This window comes from Tamandua tetradactyla, chromosome 8 (genome assembly GCF_023851605.1).
Source record: "Tamandua tetradactyla isolate mTamTet1 chromosome 8, mTamTet1.pri, whole genome shotgun sequence".
Classification (NCBI taxonomy): Eukaryota; Metazoa; Chordata; class Mammalia; order Pilosa; family Myrmecophagidae; genus Tamandua; species Tamandua tetradactyla.
Window position 1 is genome coordinate 57,065,426 of NC_135334.1, and position 23,344 is coordinate 57,088,769.

Sequence of the window (23,344 nt, forward strand, 5' to 3'; positions counted from 1 at the left end):
TGAATTTTATATTTACAGATACCTCTTGCTGATTCTGTTTCTCTAGAGAATTCTAGCTAATAGTCAGGCTTGCTTGCTTATTTTTTAATGCATTTATAACTTTAAAAAAAAACGCTGTGACTGTCATAATAGAACCAGGCCTCAAATGATTTGAAAGAATGTAACTGAATGACATCATTAAAATTCAACCTCAAGGGAATTATCTAAGGGCCTCTAATAATTACCCTATTGGAGCATTTGTCATGCTCACAAGCTTAACTGTAGCCTCTGTAAAACTCCTACTCTAAGTCTACCTTTGTGACCACATAAGCCATGGAACTTTGAGGAACCTATTCTCATTGGCAAATAATGTCATCTTCTGCAAAGTAAAAGTAAACACTCAACATTGCTAATAGAATATTAAATACTAGGAACTTAAATTTCTCAATGTGACCAAAAGAATCAAAGCAAGAACAGAGAAAGGAATCTCATCCCTAATTCTGGTAATTCTGAGAAAACTTCCAAAGAAGGGATGATCTACTAGTTCAGGAACTAGGCTGAGGTCAGGTTTACTTACTCTTTTGTTAACCCTTCTATAAAAAAATTGTCATTTGGTTGGCTTACAGGTCTTGGGAATTAAGGCTACTGAAAGGAAAAAAAAAAAAGAATAGGCATTGTTTTCACCAAGTTAGAAAAGAAAAATCCTTCTCTCTCACCTTTGCTATTTTCAGTATTTGCTCCCAAGCTATATTAATTCCATAATTATTTGTTGAACATATATTATATGCTAAGCACTGTTTATGGGTACAGAGGGTATGTCAAAGAACAAGCCAGACTCCTCACCTTTAAGTAGTTTATATATTGTAAGAGAAGAAAGACAATTTAACAAAAAAGGAAGAAAATTTCAGTACTTTTAAGTACATTAAGATAAAATAAGACTATAATTTATAGAGGTGGGAGGAGCTGCTTTAACTAGGATAATAAGGAATTTCCTGAGAAGAGATAACACTGGGTTGAGAACTAAATAAGAATATAGTATAATGATACAGTTTTTACAATATGACTGTGTGACTGTGAAAACCTTGTATCTGATGCTTCTTTTATATAGGGTATGGATAGATGACTAAAAAATATGGATTAAAAAATAAACAAAAGAAAAGAAAAATCCGGACAAAAAGATTTTCAAGCGAAAAAAGATAAGCAGTAAAGCCAGAAGAAATAATATACTTGGAATACTCAACAAACAGAAAGAAAGCAAGTGTAATGAAAAGAAAGAGTATAAGGATATGATGTCAAACCAAAGTGAGGTATTGGAATCTTTTTTGGGTCTCAGTGGAAAAGGAGGGTTTTTCTCAGTTTAAGCAGAGGAGTGACATGTTCTAACTTTGCATTTCTGATGACTCTGACTACTGTGGGGAAGACTGACCACAGAAAGACAAGAGTGCAAGATGCAAACAAAATAGGCAATTAAGATAGCTCAGGAAAAGACAAAGGTTTTAAGATAGTGACACACTGTAAGATCCAGAATATATTTTCAAAGTAGAATTAAGATTTTCTGGTGGATTAAACGAGGAGTTAAAAGAATAAAGTAACTAAAACATGTAGTGACCCTAGTGACCATGGAAGGATAGTTGAAATCATTTGTGGCATAGGAAAAGCCAGGTGAGCAATTTGAGGGACAGTGTTTATAACGGTTTGTTGAATTTCATTCTTTCATTTTATTTATTTCAGGTTTGTTGTTGCATTTCCCCAACTAGTTTACAATCTATTTTGTATTCCTTTTTTATCCTTATGTACCCAGCAGACTATTGTTATATAATAAATACTTGTTGAAATTTTGAAAATTGAGGTAACCTTACAAGAAAACATACGGATCAACATTTTCTAGTCTTAAGTTTGAAAAATCAAATACAGATGTTTTAATTAAAGAAACACATGTTCAACATTTTTTAAAAAATGCTAGAGACAAGCCTACTAAATGTATATTTATAATTTCAAGTTGTATGTACTGCTAAATGGTGGCATGAATGAAGTTGCAGCAAGCGATTATCAAAGGGACTTACACAGAAGGATTTCTAAATGTCTTATATTACTTTCTTATAATTAAACTAAAGATAAATGAGGGTGGGCCACAGTGGCTCAGCAGGCAGAATTCTCACCTGCCATGCTGGAGACCCGGGTTCAATTCCCGGTGCCTGCCCATGCAAAAAAGAAAAAGAAAGATAAATGAGTTAAACTTGACATCATATTTTTTTAAATATTTGTTAGCAACATGTGGTGGATTTTGAAAGATTGGACAACTTAGGTCATTGTCACAACCGACAATACAAATCCTTCCAGGTAAGATTTTAAAAAGGAAATAATGTGAAAAAAATAGGAAATGCTATAAGAGGGCAACATGAGGGATCCTTGTGGTAACAGAAATGCTCTATATTGCTGGGGACTGAATCATATCCCCCCAAAAGGCACATTCAGTTTCCAAACCCTGGTCCTATGGGTATGACACATTTGTAAATAGGACCTTAGAATGAGGATGAGCCTTTATTTAATATGGCTGAAGTTCTTATAAGCAAAGGATTTTGGACACAGAGAGTGGAAATAGGAGAAGCAAAAAACTGAAAGTCAATGGAATCCAGGAGAGAAAAGAGAAAATGCCATCACATGTACTGTCATGTATGTCAGTTTGAAAGGATTTAAGCACCCTAGAAAAGCCATGTTTTAATCCTAATCAATCTTGTGGGAGCAACCATTTCTTTTAATCCCTATTCGTCACCATACATTGGAGATTTGATTAGACTATCTCCATGGAGATGTGGCTCACACAATTGTGGTTGAACAGAGGGAGGTGTGACTCCATCCATTCCAGGTGGGTCTTGATTAGGTTACCAGAATCCTTTAAAATAGGAAGCATTTTGGAAAAAGTCCCCTTTTTAGAATGACCAGAGAGCCACAAAGCAGGGAACCCACGCCTGCTAGAGACCCGTGGAGATGAAAAAGGAAAACACCCCCAGAAGTGCGTTGTGGTATGGGAAGCCTGGAGGGAAGGCTAACAGACATCATATGTTTGCCATGTGCCATTCCAGTTGACAGAGAAACCCTAAACTTCATCAGCCCTTCTTGAGTGAAGGTAACTTCTTGTTGGTGCCTTAATTTGGACATTTTTATAGACTTGCTTTAATTGGGACATTTTCTTGACCTTAGAATTGTAAACTTGCAACTCAATAAATTTCCCCTTTTAAAAGCCATTCTGTTTCTGGTATATTGCATTCTGGCAGCTAGCAAACTAAAACATCATGTCACAGAAAAGTCAATGAACCCCAAAGATTGCCAACCAGCCAGAAGACAATGGCCTCAGGAGGAAGTAAATCTTCTACCCTCTGAAACCATGAGCCAAAAAATTCCTGTTGTTAAGCTAACCCACTGTAGGAAGGCAGGAAACTAAAACATGTATTTAGACTACGTCAATCCTAATATCCTGGCAATGATATAGTATCACGGTTTTACAAGACGTTACCACTGGGTGAAACTGGGTAAAGACTACAAAGGATCTCTCTGGAATATTTCTTACAATTGCATGTGAATTTAAATTCAAAATAAAAAGTTTAACTACAAAAAACATACAATATTCTAAGTGTACTTTCCAACACTGATTATATCAAAAAAGTCAAAGATCTCCACTCAAGGAATTTATAATCTAAACCAGATAATACACACATTTTTGGAAGTTTAGTTAGATAGAACTCAAAATAAGTGTCTAAATATATACAATATTTGCTTATTAAAGTATATACTATGTGGTAGTATAGAAAAGCATATATGTGGCTGAAAAAATACACTAGCACTCAAATTCCTTTTAACATACAAGAGCAAAATATTAAAGACTTTAAAAACTAAGCAAAGAGTTTTGGTAATGGGTGGTGGAGATGGTAGCACAACATTCTAAATGTAATTCATGCCATTTATTGTACGCTTAAAATTAGTTAAATTGGCAAATGTGATGTTATATGATATCACAATTAAAAAAAAAGTACTAGAATAATACCATTAAAAAATTCAAAACACTTTGTTACATAGTAAAGATAATATGTAACCAATATTTATCAACTGCTTTGAATTTTTTTTTTTTGCTGTAGCATTTATGACTTCATAACCTAAGTTTATAATTAAAAGTAGATGATTTTCCCCCATTCAAGACCATTTCTGCCAATCCTAAAGAATTCCTAGGGCATTATATAAGATTCTACGAAGGTTCCATGCACTAGGGTAACTTTCAAAATATACAACCTTCAGAAGGACTAGATAAGTTCTGAAATGCAGAGGGCCCAGCCTCTCCAGAACATCAACTAGTTCCATCCCTCTATCCCACATTATCAACAGCCCCTTCCAACATGAAAAAGTTAGAATGGGCATAGCCCAAATACCTCTAAAAAGTGGGAGAGAGATCAAAGGTAATGGTGGAGTTATACAGAGACGGTCAGGTTTAACAAATGATTATGAGCGCTGAATCATTATGCTGATATTTCTTTTTAGCCTCCAGTACCTTACAGCAGCCAGAAATAAAAATCTGAAAGTGTGGAATTTAGCCCATACCAAACTCTGAAATCTGTTCTACAACTAATTGTTGTGATGTACTTTGAAATTTATTGCTTTTATGTATATATGTTATTGAAAGAGAAGGAGGAGTATAACAAAGAAGACAGGGTTTAATATATGAGTATGACTACTGGTCTCCAGTGTCTTGGAGCAGCTAGAAGAAAAAATGAAAAATTGTAGAACTATAATTCATACCAAAATTTAAAATCTGTTCTCTAACAACTACTTATTAAATGTACTTGGGAAGGTATTGCTTTTTTGTATATAAGCAAATAATTCTATTGTCTATTTCACAATTAAAAAAAGATTAAAAAAAAAAAGCCAAAACTATACAAATTTCTACAGAAGATCATTGATCCAGTTGTTTTAATTAAAGCAAGACTAAAAATTTAGTGTTGACTCTTTACAGTACTTTTTTTTTTTTTTTTTTTTTTTAAAGGAAAGACAGAGAGAAGGAAGGAAGGAAGGAAGAAAGGGAAACATCTTTTTTAAACATTTTCTTGTTTTATTGTATTCTGTTTCTCCGTTTTTGTTACATGGGCTGGGGCCGGGAATCGAACCGAGGTCCTCCGGCATAGCAGGCAAGCACTTTGCCCGCTGAGCCACCGCGGCCCGCCCTACAGTACTTTTTAATTATCTGTAGCATGGGCATAAAATTTTTTTACATCAAAAAAATAATAATAATAACAGAAGAGTATACAGTAGAACTAGACTATTACAAATTACTTCACAGAACAAAGATCCTGTCTACAAAATGCATATGAAGAGCTACTGCAGGGAAAACTCACCTTTGGTGACTAAAATCAGATTGTAGCAAGCAAGCTCCTGACAGCAAGCAGTGTCCCCCCCCCACCCCCACCCCCACCCCCACCCCCAATAACTCAGCTTTTGCAACCCTTCCTGGCTCTGGCCACCAGGGAGCAGCCAATCACCTACCACCAGAGAGCAGCCATCACCTCCCTCAAGTGTAGCCAGTTAGCACATTAGGAAAACATCACCAGCAGCCAATCACCTCCTTCAAATGTAATCAATTGCCATATTAGGAGGAGGCTACCAGCCATTCTGTTTATAAATCCTTCCAGCAGCCCCTAGTCCAGGCTCAGACTTTCAGAGACTACTGGCTGAGCCTTATGGCCACAGACTAACAAAACCCACTTCCTGAAACTTTGGTGCCTTGATCCTGATTCATTCTTTTTCCACACAAAGTTCCTGGAGGCCTGCAGCCTTGTTCCCGGTTATGTTTTCCAATCCTGTTTCCTCGTTACATTCCTGGAAGTTCTTGCAGAGCCTTGTTCCTGGTTTCATGCTACAAGATCAGTAACGTATTAGTTGGTATCACTAACAATGTTAAGAGGAAGCATTCTGACTGAGGAAATGTTTTACCTCTTGATACGAGGGTGGGTTGCATGGTGTATTCATTTAGCAAACTTGATAGCTGCACTTTTGATATTTGTTTGTATAATGCACACAAATAACCCAAATGAAAATGAAAGAACGAAAACAAATTAAATTCGCAACTCTAAAAAAATATATAGAAATAAACAAAAATAAACAATTGAAAAACACTGAAAGAAATAATACAAAGAAGAAATTATAACAGAGAGGGTGGGAAAACAGTAGAAAATTAATAAACTAAAACCCTGGATTTTTTCTGGAAATGGATTTTTAAAAAACACAAATCCATGGCTAAATAGCCAAGATAAAAGAGAATATATGAATATGCAAAGTAATTTATAATACAAATGAACCACTGAAACAAAAGAAATTAAAGGAAAATATGAGAAACTTTTTGGACATTTTTATCATTAAATAAATTTTAAAACTTGGTTAAAAGGGATAGTTTCGATATTCTCACAAGCAGTACGGATAACCAAAGCTATAGGCTGAGCCCCCAATCTTGGGGTTTGTTCATATGAAACTTAACCCCAGAAAGGATAGGTCAAGCCTACTTAAAATTAGGCCTAAGAGTCACCCCCAAGAGAACCTCTTTTGTTGCTCAGATGTGGCCTCTCTCTCTCTCCAGCCAACACAACAAGCAAACTCACTGCCCTCTCCCTGTCTACATGGAACATGACTCACAGGGGTGTGGACCTTCCTGGCAACGTGGGACAGAAATCCTAGAATGAGCTGAGACTCAGCATCAAGGGATTGAGAAAACCTTCTTGACCAAAAGAGGAAAGAGCTAAATGAGACAAAATAAAGTGTCAGTGGCTGAGAGATTCCAAACAGAGTCAAGAGGTTATCCTGGAGGTTACTCTTACACACTAAGTAGATATCACCTTGATGTAATGGAGAGGCTGGAGGGAACTGCCTGGAAATGGAGAGCTGTGTTCCAGTAGCCATGTTTCTTGAAGATGATTGTGTAATGATACAGCTTTCACAATGTGACTGTGTGATTATGAAAACCTTGTGTCTGATGCTCCTTTTATCTACCTTATCAACAGACGAGTAAAACATATGGAATAAAAATAAATAATAGGGGGAACAAATGTTAAAATAAATTTAGATTGAAATGCTAGTAATCAATGAAAGGGAGGGGTAAGGAGTGTGGTATGTATGAATTTTTTTCTGTTGTCTTTTCATTTCTTTTTCTGAATTGATGCAAATGTTCTAAGAAATGATCATGATGAATATGCAACTATGTGATGATATTGTGAAATACTGATTATATATGTAGAATGGAATGATCAAAAGTTAAGAATGTTTGTGCTTGTTGTTATTTAAAAAAAATTTTTTTTAATTAAAAAAAAAGGGATAGTTTCCTAGGAACATGCAGTTTACCAAAATTGAACCTGTCAGCAATGGAAAGGTTAAATAGATGTATTTCCATAAGGAATTAATATCAAGAGGGTACTCCACAGAAAGGCACCACATCCAGATGATTTTAAAGGAAAATCCTAACAAATATTCACACACAAAATAGTCCCAATGCTTTAACAAAAGAGTTTATATGGCATAGACATAGGGAAATCTTCCAAATTCTTTTTTATAAGGAAATAATAATATGGATATCTACCCCAATAAAATCAGTACAATAAAAGAATGTTTAAGATCAATAACAATAAAGAATCTCAAAGCAAATTTATCTAATAAAATATTAGTAAACAATTCTTAAAAGTAGGTGATTTCCTCTGTTTTTTTTTATTTTTCTGGATTCTTGGTATACTACTATATGTTAGCAAAACATGTGTATTTACATTCAGTCCAAACCAAGTCAAGCTTTTCATCTAAGTCACAGTACCACAACCCCCAACTTTCTATCTCTGTATCTTTCAATCAAAACTACAATACTACAGCAGCCAAAAAAGGAAAAATTAATTTGTAAGATAAATAATATTCAGAGGAAGCCTTCAAATAAACATCTAGATATGATTTAGTATTTTCCTACAAATTCTTAACTTTAATAAAAACACATTCATTTATTGACTCACTTAAAAATTTAAGAATTATGACACATTTAACATGTCAGTTTCTGTTTGATACAGCAGTGTATAAAACAGACAAAAATCCAACTCTCATGGAGCTTAAGTTCCAAGGTGGGAACACAGATAATAAAATAATAAGCACAAAAAGATATGCCAGGTAAGGCACATTATAAATGTGATTGATCCCAATGAATGGCATGCTTGGAAGTGATTGAGATGGGAAAGTTTACATTGTATATATGTTCCCACAATTTAAAAAAGAAAGAGAGAGAGGAAGGAAAGGATGAAGGGAGGAAGGGAGGAGAAGAGGAAAGGAAGAAGGGCAACTAAAGTTAACAATGTCAATTAAATGCAATATGTGATCCTGGATAGGATCTATTAAGAGAGGAGAAAAGGATCAAATGGACTGTGCTGGTTTGAAATGATATATGTAACCTAGAAAAGTCATGTTTTAATCCTAGTCCCATTTTATAATGGCAGCCGTTTCTTCTAATCACTATTCAGGATCATATGTTTGAAACTGTAATTAGATCACATTCCCTAGAGATGTGATTTAATCAAGAGCAGTTGTTAAGCTGGATTAGGTGAAGACATATCTCCACACATTTGGGTGGGTCTTGATTAGTTTACTGGAATCCTATAAAAGAGAATTACAAGAGAGAAAGCCAAGAGATTCAGAGAGAGCAGAGAAGAACAACATAGCCACAAGAAAGAGAGAGTCCACCAGCCAGCAACCTTTGGAGATGAAGAAGGAAAATGCCTCCTGGGGAGGTTCATGAAACAGGAAGCCAGGAGAGAAAGCTAGCAGATGACACTCTGTTCACCATGTGCCTTTCCAGATAAGAAAGAAACCCTGACTGTGTTCACCATGTGCTTCTAAGATGAAAGGGAAACCCTGAACTTCATTGGCCTTCTTGAATCAAGGTATCTTTCCCTGGATGTCTAAGATTGGACATTTCTATAGACTTGCTTTAATTCGGACATTTTCTCAGCCTTAGAACTGTAAACTTGCAACTTATAAAATTTCCCTTTTAAAAAGTCATTCTGTTTCTGCTATATTGCATTCCAGCAGCTAGCAAACCAGAACACATTTTGGTACCAGAAGTGGGGTGCTGCTGCAGTTTGCAAATATCAAACAGGTGGGAATGGCTTTTTAAATGGATAAGGGGAAGATTCTGGAAGAGTTGTGAGAAGCTTGATAGAGAAGGCCTAGAACGCTTTGAAGAGGCTGTTGGTAGAAAATGTGGACTGGACTCTAAAAATAGACAGAGATGAGACATGTGCTATTGTAGACTGGAAGGGAAGTGAGCCTTGTTTTAAAATTGCAGATAATCTGGCAAAGTTGACTGGTGGCTTTGGCTAGAAGGCAGATTTTAAAAGCCATAAACTTGGATATTTAGCGGAAGAGATCTCCAAATTAAATGTGGAAAGTGCAGCCTGGTTTCTCCTCACAGCTTATAGTGAAATGCAACAGGAGAGAGATAAGCTGAGAACTGAACTCTTGCATATAAAGAAACCAGAAGTTGATGTTCTGGAAAGTTCTGGGCTTTTAGGAAGGGAGACCCCAGTGAATAGTGCCCAAGGTGAAGATTTGGCCAAATGTGGAACCAGTCAGCCATTTCAGAGAAAGACAGGATTGGACATGGAGTTATCCAGGAAGGAATTGTGGATAGTCCTTATGTCTGATGGTCATGATCCAAGGCTACTGCGTACAAAGCCAACAAGAGTGCTGTGGGACCTGTATAAACAGAACCACTGCCAGTCTGGACTTGGGGGTTCAGAAAAGGGATACATTGGAAGAAAAATAACTTCAGAGGCAAAACCATGGAGACCAGGGTCTGAAGTCACGAAGCCCTGGGCCAGGAGAGTGGACCCACACAAGCCCATGGAGAGGATGAGTTTGTCCCCAAAGCAGAGGATGGGCTTTCCACCTCGTTGTAGTGGAAGAGTTATGTCACCTCAGACCTTGGAGAGAATGAAGCACATTCCTTGGGATTTGGAGAGAGTCTGGCTGCCACCACATGGAGGGGTGGAGCATGTGCCCCAAAGATGGCAGAGAGCCTGGGTGCAGCCAAGAAAAAGATGATCTCCCCAATGTCCCTCAAGGTTGCGTTTGGAGAGAGGCAGGCCTCCGTGTAGGCCCTTGGAAAGGGTGGGACTGCCGCTTTCAGAAGCCCCAAAGATAAATGACTCCTAGACTCTGAAATCCAGTGGAGTTTGCCTTGCAGGTTTTCAGAACTGTTTGGGTCTTGTGACATCTATGTTCCTTCCAATTTCTCCCTACAGAAATGAAAACATGTATCCTGTGACTGTCCTTCCTTTGCATATTGGCACCAGATAATGTTTTGAGATTCACAGGTCCACAGCCAGAAGAGAATTTTTGCCACTTTAATATCCTTTAAGGTGATGTGTATAGTTGTCAAGTTGACAAGGGGTGGACATGTGGTAGTTAGGGTCAGGTGTCAACTTGGCCAGGTGAAGGTGCTTAGTTCGACTGCGGTGGACATGAGCCAATGGCATGTGAAACTCATATGTCGCTGATTATATCTGCAGTCAGCTAGGAGGCATGCCTGCTGCAATGAATGATGTTTGATTTAATTGGCTGGATGCTTAAATGAGAGAGCTCAACCTAGCACAACCCAAGCAGCTCTGCATAACCTCATCTCAGCACTCGCAGCTCAACCCAGGCCTTTGGAGATGCAGAAAGGAATCACCCCAGAGAAAGCTGTTAGAACCCAGAGGCATGGAAAGATGGCCAGCAAAGATCACCCTGTGCCTTCCTATGTAAGAAGGACCCTCACTTGAAAGTTAGCAGCCTTTCCTCTGAAGAACTATACATTTTTATTAAAAGCCAATCCCCTTTTATTAAAAGCCAATCTATCTCTGGTGTGTTGCATTTCGACAGCTAGCAAATTAGAACATGGACATTATTGAGAAACATGAAAATTGGAATATAGATGTGAGCTTTATATTAGTGTTAAATATCTATTTTTAAAATGTGATGTTTGCATTTAAAATGGTTACTTAAGTGACTGTCCTTGGTATAAGGAGATGTACATGGCAGTACTAAGTACTCAAGAAGGATGTTGCACAAATGTTCCAAAAAGAGATTGACTGATGATAGATGGAAGGAAGGGCAAATATAGCAAAATGTTAAACTTGGTAGATCTAGGTATCTGGGGAATGAAAGTATATTTGAGTTTTCTGTATGGAGTTTGTATTATTTTTACAACTATCTGTAAGTTTGAAAGTATTTCAAAATAAAAAAGACTAAAAAAATAGATGTCAAATTAGGGTGCTGTAGAAAACAAAAAAGATACGTGGGATAGGGGACACAGGTAAGAATGGCAGAAAGGGTAACTGTTATTTTATACACTGTACACATGGAAGGCCTCAAGACAGTAACATTTCAGGAATGCCTCAATGAAATGAAAGAGCAAAACATGCAGATATCTTGGGGGTGGAAGTACTCAAAAGGCACTGAGGAAGCATGCTTGTCATGCTGGCCAAACACCAGAAGGAAGTAGTATGCAATATGGGAAGTGGAGAATGACTAAGGGGAAAGTGGTAAGAGAGAGGATGTGAGAGGAACAAGCACCCCTCCTTTTCAAAGTCTCTGCCCAAGCCTTGAGAAGAGCTCTAAATAATCTGTTCACATATTCATTTGTTGTTGTAAAATTTGCAAAAGTAACAGCAGATGGTTGCGATCACTATCACTTGATATTGACTTCCTCTCTGCCACACTTCCCCTGAATAATGTCAAGTTAGTCACACATATTTTGGGATCCAGCTTAGTAGAAGCTGAGCTGGGATATATATAGTTTGGGTATAACAAGATATATTAATATTAATTAGGTTTCCATTTGCTTCCAGGTATAGATAAGTGTATGCTAGAGGCCCAGTAAAGGAGTCACCTCCAAGAATACACTCTCCCATACACAAAGTGGAAGGACCAGAAGCAGTATCAAGATATGGACATATCCTACAGTCCCCAGCCCTGAAAGTATGTGGGTAGTAAAAAAAGACAAGATTTGTGTGCCAGTCTGAATCTGTGGTGGACCCCAGAAAAACCATGCCCTTTGATCCTCATTCAGTATTGTTGCATGGGAGCATTTTTATTGTTCCCATGGAGATGTGACCCACCCAATTGTGGGTGGTAACTTCTGATTAGATGATTTCCATGGAGGTGTGTCTCCACCCACTGAAGGTGGAGCTGCTTGCTGGAATCCTTTGAAAGAGGAAACATTTTGAGAGAGAAACACTGAACATTGTTGGCCTTCTTGAACCAAGGTATCGTTCCCCAGATGGCTTAAATTGGAAATGTCTATAGACTTGTTTTCATTGGGACATTTTCTCGGCCTTAGAACTGTAAACTAGCAACTTATTAAATTCCCCTTGTTAAAAGCCATTCTGTTTCTGGTATATTGCATTCCAGCAGCTAGCAAACTAGAACAATTTGAAATGTACAAAGCCAGAAAACAGAGGGTCAAAAGTTCATCCAATCATCATACATGTAAAGTAATAAGCTGTGGATTTGATGCTTATCATGACCTACTCAAAATGTAAGTTCTCTCCTATCAATAGAATGATATGTATACAGTTATAATTATTATAAATGCACCATAATTTTTTCTTCTTCAATGGAAACCATGCAAAACAAAGTCTGTCAGAATTCCTGTGTTAGTGAAGCACTAATAGTAGCAGTATTCAAAATAAAGGGCAAAAAAAATCACGCAATAAAACAAAGGGCAAGTCTGTGTGTAAAGTCATGTGGTTTTAACAATTACAAATAAAAATAATTTTTAAAATCATATTTAAAACAATTGTACAAGAAGAAATACTGAATTATCTATTTTTGCTAAAGAAAATATTATAAAAGCATCATATGAAATGATCAAATAATCTGTAATCACAAAATGATGGAAAACATTATAGAGGTATGTCAGGTAGTTGTTTCATTAAAATATCACGTAATTTTTTGGATTTTGTGATGGATAGTTTAAGCAGCACACTAAAAAACAGCTAAAGAGATGAATTAACGTGAAGATAGATCTAATGAGATTAAGTAGAATTCAACATAGAGAGATTTTTAAAAAAGAAAGTATAGATGAGAATTTAATTCCAGAACTAACCATTATTAGTCCTCAGACTAAAAAACGTGTAAACTGAGTTCTAAGCAACCCAAATAAAATTAAAATAAGTCTATATTCTAGTGAACATTCAAAGACAAATTCTTCAAAAGAAAAATCTTAAAAATAATCGAGAAAAAAAGAGAGATTACCTAAAAAAGTAAAACCAGGGCTGACAAATTTCTAAAAGTATCTATAGAGAACAATGATAAAGGATTAATATCTTCAAAGTGATGAGGTAAAATAATTGTCAACCTAGAATTATATACCCAGCAAAATTACTATTAATTCAACAAATATTTATCAGATACTTACTATATGCCAGGCTCCATTTAGCTGCTCATTGTACAATGGCATATAAAACAATAACAAAAAAAAGGCTCTGACCTTATAAAACCTACATTTTTATAAGGATTCTGTCAAGACAAAAAGAAATCCTTTAACTAGTCTCTGCTCTCCTGGTGTCCTGAAACTCCTATGCATTACAAAAAAGACCTTAGAACAGTTAGATTTGGGCAATATTTTTAAATAATTTACTTGCTAGCATAACCATGCGTGAAACCCCTAATATTGTGTGGAAATTTAAGTGCCTTTCTGTACATGAGCAGTTTTCTATGAAGAATGTCCATACCTTTCAACTGTTGCAAAGAAGTCCATGACTCAAAAAAGAGGTTAGAACAACTTTCCTCTAACCCATATCCCCATTCAACCCAGAACAATTTGGTGCTATTATTACAGCTTCCACAACATGTTATAACTCATCTTCCAGTCCTTTTCACACATTATTGTTGCTGGTGTGACTTCTCTACTAGACATAAAGTCCACCCATGAGCACAAAGGTTGTCTCTATCTTGCTTATCAGCATGTAACACAGCAACTGACATATGCTAAGTACAGAACAAAAATTAAATATTTTGTAGCTTAAATGGGCTGCTAAATATAACTTTGAACCACACTCCCTTGTTAATAGAATTCAAGAACCTACCTTTAGGTAAATATTTATCTTTTCTCTGTTGAATTTTTTAATGTTACCTACAAAGTTTATTAATAACTTACAAAGTTTTAGTATAAATATGTTTTAAAATATGAAGTTAGCAATATAAACTTGATTATATATTTATATTAAAGAATATAAGACTAGATAACATTAACTTCATTTGTGTAAACTTTGTAATTCAGAAATCTAGCTAATTATTTTATTAATTACACTTGGTATTTAGGGCTAGAACCAATGCTGTTTTCATGTCCAGGCAAACCATCTATCATAAAAGCTCAACCTGGAATTATTTATCCCATAAGAGATGGCAACAAAGAAAGAATATGAAATGAAATTCAAGATATATACACATCATTAAAGATGAAGATCTAAACATAAAGAAAAAAAAAGGAATAATAAAAAAAGAAAAGGGGGCAGTAAATTACTCTCCTCCTCAAATAAGGTGAACTTATTACTACATGACAGGAACAAACTAGATGGTATTAAGGGTCTTTAACACTTAAGTCTATTCTCTATAACACAGACAGAAATATTCTCAAATTTAAATGATTTTCTTTTTTCTTTTTTTTAAGGAAATTTGATTTAAAAAAAATTTTTAAGCACATGGAAATACTTCAAATTAAAAACAAAAAATTACTTACCAAGTTAGCCATATAAATTGTGAGAAGTCCTCGCCTGCAAATAATTTTAAAAAAAGAGAGAGAGAGAAGATATAATAAGATTAAGCATCAATTTAACTTAATCAAATAGTCATTTTTTTTTTTTTAGAAGTCTATCAAAAAAATTATCAGGAGTTCAGAAACCTATTCTTATCTTACAAAATGGGGTGGATTAAGTTGAACTAAGTTTTCAGTGCCCTAATACTTAGAGCTAAACAGATTCCATAAGTCATTCTGCTTAATGGTCATTAATTAAAATTCTGTAAAGAGGAATTAAAAGCATTTTAAAATTAATATTATCTTATTTTTTTGTTATTAGGGATAGTAGAAAATGTGTTACTAGTCTCTGTCTATGCTTGAGAATTCTAAATATAGTAATAAAGAATACTAACTAATTAATTTTGTCAAAATATCAAAGTCAGAACAACTTTAACTAAATAAAACTTTATTGGGCAGGCAACAGTGGCCCAGTGGCAGTGTTCTCGTCTGCCAAGCCGGAGACCTGGGTTCGCTTTCCAGAACCTGCCCATGTCAAAAAGAAAAACTTTATTTACCACCTACAAACTCATTTTTTCTGTTTCACTCACAAATTGTTCAATTCATTAGATGTCATTACAAATCATACTAAATCATCTTGGTTTTTAATTTCACTGTTAACTGAGAAGTCAGGCAATAAGTATATTATCTAAGATTAAAGGAGAGACAGACAAAAGTTCTATAAACTCTTACTTAGAGAAAAACTGCATATCTACCAAAGTTAATGAATGACAATCCAGGTAGAAACGCAAACATGAGCACAATTTCCTACCCTTAATCACTTTATTTAGATTAACTGTAAATGAGACAATAAATGAAGCCTATTCTCTAGGAAAGAATGTTTTAAGAGTTCAAGGGCAGAGTTCAAATAAACTCTGAAAATTAGAAAAACTTACTTGCGTTTCAATTATGAACATTTTTCATTCTCAAAGAAAAAAATAATTTATTCATAAAACAAGTACCAATATCAAAATCAAATCACCTTTATTTAAATTTCATTCTAGGTCTTGATATTGTCAATGAAACTTTCTTGATGTTCAATTCAATCATTTATAGTCTTGAGTGTTCGTTATTTTAAATGGTTTAATAGAAATTTTAATATTCCCAAAGCCACATGGAGGCAGTATAATTTAACTGAACACTGCTGAAGATAACTTAGGAAATCAGGGCTCCAGTTAACTTTAATTCATCATTTTGTCATTAAAATGAGAGGACAGGACAAGTTATCTAACTTATATTTCATAAATATAATTTTTTAAAACATACCTTTATCCTCAAGATATAAGCCATAATATTGGACTTACTCTGGTTAAAAGGAGAAAGTCAGTCCAAACATACCCCCTCGGCCACACCCTCAGTCAATTTCCCTCATCACCAAATTCTAATGCACCTCAGCAGATGGGTTCTAAACCCAGAGCTTCTCAAAAAAATAATTTTAAAATACTGATAGGCTGATGCATACCATGTCTTCTCTTCTATGATTTCTATATATGGATTGAAATTGTTCTTAGTTATCTATACCAACCTTCCCAGTTTTCACCAAATTCTAAATCAAAGATGTTCAAATATAACTTATTTCAGATAAATTATATAAAGAATAATTATGGTAACATTAGCATCTAAAAGCCACAAAACAGAAAAAAGAAAAGTTAAGTGCTTCTCAATTTTACCAAAAGGAAATCACATATGAAGAAAAAAAAGATAACTGAAAAATTCTAAAATAAAAATGTCTGTATTTTCATCAGAAATGAATTTATGATGCTATTTTTAAAAACATTTATCCGGGCAGGCCACAGTGGCTCAGCAAGTAAGAATGCTCGCCTGCCATGTCAGAGGACCCGGGGTCGATTCCCAGTGCCTGCCCATGTGAAAAAAAAAAAAATTTGCCCCAGTAGCCTAATTCTGTGTCTACTATTCATTGGTAACCCAACTCTAGTTTTATCACTATCCCCTATTAATAGACTACAGGGCAGAAATTATCTTGTTTACCCATACATTCCCACAAACTTGCATGCATAGTACCTGGCCTCTAGGAGGTGCTAAATAATGGATTGTTGAATTATAGATACAAAAGACCACCTTGCACACATGGGAGTGCAATGGTGGCTCAGTGGCAGAGTTCTAACCTGCCATGCAGGAGACCCAGGTTCGTTTCCCGGAGCCTACCTATGTCAAAAAAAAAAAAAAGACCTAACCATCAAGATGCTAACTGGAATTCAGTCTTATAAAAAATAGGAACACATTGTTTTTTTATTTATACCCAATAATCAAAGGATTCAGATTATTTATACCCAATAATGAAAAATCAAATATTACAACATGTTCTACAGCATACCATATTTCCCACAGTAAAAAAATCAATACATCATATTCATTTTCAGTAACTTGTTTACCTAACCATATTTCCAAAATCATTATGCAATGCAAACAGTCTTCCCAAGCACCACGAACCCATCTGAAATCAAAACTAAACCCTTTCTGACACATAAAAAAGCAGAAAGGGAAATCTCCACTTAGTCTCTAGGAATTTGCTCATGGCTATATGGAACAATAGCTGAACTGATATTGTAAAGTTACTCTGCTGCTTTGGGAAAAAAAATTTTTTTTTATTGACAAAACAACATACAAACATTCTTCATATATGAACATTCCATATTTGGTGTACAATCAATGGCCCACAGTATCATCACATAGTTGTATATTCATCACCATGATCATTTCTTAGAACATTTGCATCACTCCAGAAAAGGAAAAAGAAAAAATTCATACATACCATACCCCTTACTCCTCCCTCTCACTGACCCACTACTATGGGAACACATTATAGACATATAATCACCAAAAACAGCCAACAGAAGTAAAATATTTAATGACTCCAAATTATTAGCAAAGAAAGAAATGATCACATTACCTGACATTTGCATAAAAATTTAACAGTTTACAAGGTATAAAAACATTAGTAAATCAGATTTCATTCTCTATAAGTTAGATATTATTTATCCTCACTCTAGAAAACCAAGAATCAGATAACTAATTCAATAATTTTCTTAAAAATGCAAAAGTAGCAAAAAAAAAGCTGGATTTATAAGTCGTTTCATCAGACTCCAGTTTCATGTTCTTTTCAATGCACTGCACTGCTTCTACAGAAGAAAATCTTTTCCTTACTAAGGTAAATTTAAATTCTGCAATTCAACAACAGGCTTCTAAGCTTTAAGGATGAATAGAACGTTCAAATACTCTGACTGTTCTAATATTATTAGAACATGCCCGATTCTGCTCTCAGTTCAATTTATCCTGCCTAAATAAAACTGAAAAATAAAATTACATGAGGAAGATCACCTTCTACCCAGTTTTATCCGAATTCCAACCCAGAGCTAAAAGACTCAAGAAAGAAAGACTAGTATCGGTGAAGGGCATGATATATTGGATGATAGCTCCATTCTTTTTTGGTATGGTTTTCCTAGTGCAATGTCTTCATCTGCTGTTCCAATGTCAAATCTGCAGCTGTAAAGCATCACAACACTGATTTATCACTTCTCTAGTGATATCCAGTGTCACAATAAACTGATATGTTAATGATATGTCATTTATTTATTTAACACTTGACTACACCTAGCTGTAAATGGACCACTCACTCCTTCCCTAATGAATAAATCCTCTCTGGAAACCAAGTTACATATTAAAACAGGGCTACAAAAGTGTTAGGGAAGCTTGAAGTTGTCAATTAGAAGAGTGGGTTGCAAAGGCCAAAAGAAGAGGGGCTGGGTAAAGAAGACAGTAACTTTCTAAACTGCACAGGAGATACTGATAAACATAGATACTCTCTTTCTGTTGAAAATCCCTACATTAGAACGTTGGTGAAGCTCGATAAATAAGCAATCCAAAACAAGATGGATATTTCTTTATTTCCTTAATCCATTTCTTAAACCATGGATGAGAGTGGAGGGAGGAGGGGTGGAAGGAGGGTGAATCTCCTCAACTCACATGGAAAATTTAGTGGGTATGCACCTCAAGGGGTACTAGCTAAAAAAATGTCAAGAAATATTGCTCTAGGGACTCTTTAATCACAGTATCATTCTTCCTATGGTAAAACATTACAATATTTTCATTTTCTATAATATTTTGGTAGATTAAAAGGTATCTTCACATCCAAATGAGATACAGGAGCTGAGACAACTAATGCTGAATATACGAACAGAAATGGAAAAATTCTTCAAAAACCAAATCAATAAATTGAGGGAGGACATGAAGAAGACATGGGCTGAACAAAAGAAGAAATAGAAAATCTGAAAAAACAAATCACAGAACTTATGGGAGTGAAGGACAAAGAAGAAAAAATGGAAAAAACAATGGATACCTACAATGGTAGATCTAAAGAGACAGAAGCTACAATTAGTGAACTGGAGGATGGAACATCTGAATCCCAAAAAGAAACAGAAACTATAGGAAAAGAATGGAAAAACTTGAGCAGGGGATCAGGAACTGAATGGCAATATGAAGCGCACAAATATACGTGTTGTGGGTGTCCCAGAAGGAGAAGAGAAGGGAAAAGGAGGAGAAAAACTAATGGAAGAAATTATCACTGAAAATTTCCCAACTCTTATGAAAGACCTAAATTTGCAGATCCAAGAAGTGCAGCGCACCCCAAAGAGAATAGACCCAAATAGGTGTTCTCCAAGACACTTACTAGTTAGAATGTCAGAGGTCAAAGAGAAAGAGAGGATCTTGAAAGCAGCAAGAAAAAACAATCTGTCACATACAAGGGAAACCCAATAAGACTATGTGTAGATTTCTCAGCAGAAACCATGGAAGCTAGAAGACAGTGGGATGATATATTTAAATTACTAAAAGAGAAAAACTGCCAACCAAGACTCCTATATCCAGCAAAATTGTCCTTCAAAAATGAGGAGAAATTAAAACATTTATAGACAAAAAGTCACTGAGAGAATTTGTGACCAAGAGACCAGCTCTGCAAGAAATACTAAAGGGAGCACTAGAGTCAGATACGAAAGACAGAAGAGAGAGGTATGGCGTAAAGGTAGAAAGAAGGAAAATCAGATATGATATATATAATACAAAAGCCAAAATGGTAGAGTAAAATATTATCCAAACAGTAATAATACTAAAAGTTAATGAACTGAATTTCCCAATCAAAAGACATAGAATGGCAGAATGGATTACGACCCAGCAATACCACTGCTAGGTATCTACTCAAGGGACTTAAGGCAAAGACACAGACGGACATTTGCACACCAGTGTTTATAGCAGCATTATCTACAATTGCAAAGAGATGGAAACAGCCAAAATGTTCATCAACAGACGAGTGGCTAAACAAACTGTGGCGTATACCTACGATGGAATATTATGCAGCTTTAAGACAGACTAAACTTATGAAGCATGTAATAACATGGATGGACCTAGAGAACATTATGCTGAGTGAATCTAGCCCAAAACTAAAGGACAAATACTGTAAGGTCCCACTGATGTGAACCGACATTCGAGAATCAGCTTGGAATATATCATTGGTAACAGAAACCAGCAGGAGTTAGAAACAGGGTAAGATAATGGGCAATTGGAGCTGAAGGGATACAGACTGTGCAACAGGACTAGATACAAAAACTCAAAAATGGACAGCACAATAATACCTAGGTGTAATGTAACTAGGTTGGAACACTGAATGAAGCTGCACCTGAAATATGGTTTTTTGTTTGTTTGTTTGTGTGTTTGTATCTTTTGTTTTTGTTTTTTCTTTTTCCTTTTTATATATATATATATATTATTAGTATTATTATTTTAATTCTCTTCTCTATATTAACATTCTATATCTTTTTCTGCTGTTTTGCTAGTTCTTTTCCTAAATCGATGCAAATGTACTAAGAAATGATGATCATACATCTATGTGATGATACTAAGAATTACTGAGTGCATTTGTAGAATGGAATGATTTCTAAATGTTGTGTTAATTTCTTTCTTTTTTTGATTAATAAAAAAATTTAAAAAAAAAAAATCAAATGCTTCTGCACCTCAAAAGACTTTGTCTTTGAGGCAGCCAACTCAATGGGAGAAAATATTTGGAAATCACATATCAGACAAAGGCCATGCCCTCGATCATGAGGCTTACTCTTATGAAGCTTATGTAGGTAGCAGAGAAGCTTAGACTACCTATAGGCATGCCTAAGAGTTACTTCTGGAGGACCTCTGTTGTTGCTCAGATGTGGTCTCAGTCTCTCTAAGCCCAATTCTGCATGTGAAATCATCGCCCTTCCCCCTACATGGAAATGGCATCCAGGGGTGAAAGTCTCCCTGGCGAACGTGGGAGATGACTCCTAGGGGTGAAACCAGACCTGGCACCTTGGGTCAACAATTACATCCTGACCAAAAGGGGGAAAAAAAGTATAATTAGGCGGATCCAAGATGGCGTCTTAGTAAGGTACATGCGTCTTAGTTCCTCCGACTCCAAATCAACTAATAGGTGAACAGAAACAGTACAGAACAGCTCCCGGGGCTACAGCAGGGAATGGACACACAGCGTAACCCAGTCTGGGCTGGTTAGTCTGACTGCGAAACTCGGCTGCGGTGAGTGAGATCCCTGAGCGGCGGGCGATTTCCCGAGCAGCCGCAGCTGCGGCGGTCCGAGCTAATCCCTCCCTCCTTCCTGGGCTGGCTGAGAGACGCGGAGAGACAAGCTTCCCAGCCAAGGCGGCCGGCGCCACACTTTTGCGGGCGGCTTCGAGTCTCGGCTCAGAGGGCTATCCAAAGTCTGGGCTGGCAAGTCTGATTGCGAGACTTGGCTGCAGTGAGACCCCCGAGCGGCCGCAGCTGCGGCGGTCCGAGCTAATCCCTCCCTCCTTCCCGGGCTGGCTGAGAGACTCGGAGAGACAAGCTTCCCAGCCAAGGCGGCTGGCGCCACACTTTTGCGGGCGGCTTCGAGTCTCGGCTTCGAGTCCGCAGCTACGAGTCTCGGATCAGAGGGCTATCCAAAGTCTGGGCTGGCAAGTCTGACTGCGACTCTTGGCTGCGGCGAGACCCCTGAGCAGCACGTGATTTCCCGAGCAGCCGCAGCTGCGGCGGTCCGAGCTAATCCCTCCCTCCTTCCCGGGCCGGCTGAGAGTATCGGAGAAGCAAGTTTCCAAAGCCGAGGCAGGCGGCACCCCTCTTTTGCGGGCGGCTTCGAGTCTCTGCTTCGAGTCCGCGGATACGAGTCTCGGATAGGAGGGCTATCCAAGCCGCAGTAGCCCCCCCCCCACGGGAGGCTTCCTGGTCCGGTGGGGAATCCCCCAGGCCCGCTGCGGCCCACAACCAGCCACAGGGTCCCCTCAAGCCGCGGCAGCTGACGCCCCCACCACGCGCGGCCCCTGAACCAACGGAGAGAATTGGATCCGAAATCCCCAGGCCACGGAGATCGGTGACTGGGGAGATCCATTCCAAACACTTGAGACAAACGTGTGCCACGTGCGCCACCTACTGGGCAAGATAAGAAAAACAGATCCCAGAGATTTCACAGAAAAATCTTACAACCTTGCTGGGTCCAACACCCAGAGAAATCTGACTAAATGCCCAGACGCCAGCAGCAGAAGATAACTGTCCACGCTCAAAAGATTGAGAATATGGCTCAGTCAAAGGAACAAACCAATAGCTCAAATGAGACAGAAGACCTGAGACAACTAATGCTGAATATACGAACAGAAATGGAAAACCTCTTCAAAAATGAAATTGATAAATTGAGGGAGGACATGAAGAGGACATGGGCTGAACATGAAGAAGAAATAGAAAAACTGAAAAAACAAATCGCAGAACTTATGGAAGTGAAGGATAAAGTACAAACATAGAAAAAATAATGGATAGCTATAATGATAGATTTAAAGAGACAGAAGATAGAATTAGTGATTTGGAGGATAGAACATCTGAACTCCAAAAAGAAACAGAAACTATAGGGAAAAGAATGGAAAAATTTGAACAGGGTATCAGGGAACTCAAGGACAATATGAACCGCACAAATATACGTGTTGTGGGTGTCCCAGAAGGAGAAGAGAAGGGAAAAGGAGGAGAAAAACTAATGGAAGAAATTATCACTGAAAATTTCCCAACTCTTACGAAAGACCTAAAGTTACAGATCCAAGAAGTGCAGCGCACCCCAAAGAGATTAGACCCAAATAGGTGTTCTCCAAGACACTTACTAGTTAGAATGTCAGAGGTCAAAGAGAAAGAGAGGATCTTGAAAGCAGCAAGAGAAAAACAATCCATTACATACAAGGGAAACCCAATAAGACTATGTGTAGATTTCTCAGCAGAAACCATGGAAGCTAGAAGACAATGGGATGATATATTTAAAATACTAAAAGAGAAAAACTGCCAACCAAGACTCCTATATCCAGCAAAATTATCCTTCAAAAATGAGGGAGAAATTAAAACATTCTCAGACAAAAAGTCACTGAAAGAATTTGTGACCAAGAGACCAGATCTGCAAGAAATACTAAAGGGAGCACTAGAGTCAGATACGAAAAGACAGAAGAGAGAGATATGGAA

At 36.8% G+C, this 23,344-nt stretch overlaps 1 protein-coding gene and 1 long non-coding RNA gene across 2 annotated transcripts in view; one reads left to right on the forward strand and one right to left on the reverse strand.

The window, feature by feature from the left end:
- The window catches only part of TMEM135 (transmembrane protein 135), a 360,541-nt gene that overhangs the window by 278,990 nt on the left and 58,207 nt on the right, over positions 1 to 23,344 (reverse strand). The window contains exon 4 of the mRNA XM_077113327.1: positions 14,765 to 14,798. Coding sequence (XP_076969442.1) covers positions 14,765 to 14,798 — 34 coding nt within the window. The remainder of the gene's footprint in view (positions 1 to 14,764; positions 14,799 to 23,344) is intronic.
- On the forward strand, positions 333 to 12,069 carry LOC143644398 (uncharacterized). Its single transcript, XR_013156668.1, has 3 exons — positions 333 to 541; positions 1,088 to 1,286; positions 11,871 to 12,069. It is a non-coding gene; the product is annotated as an uncharacterized LOC143644398 (long non-coding RNA).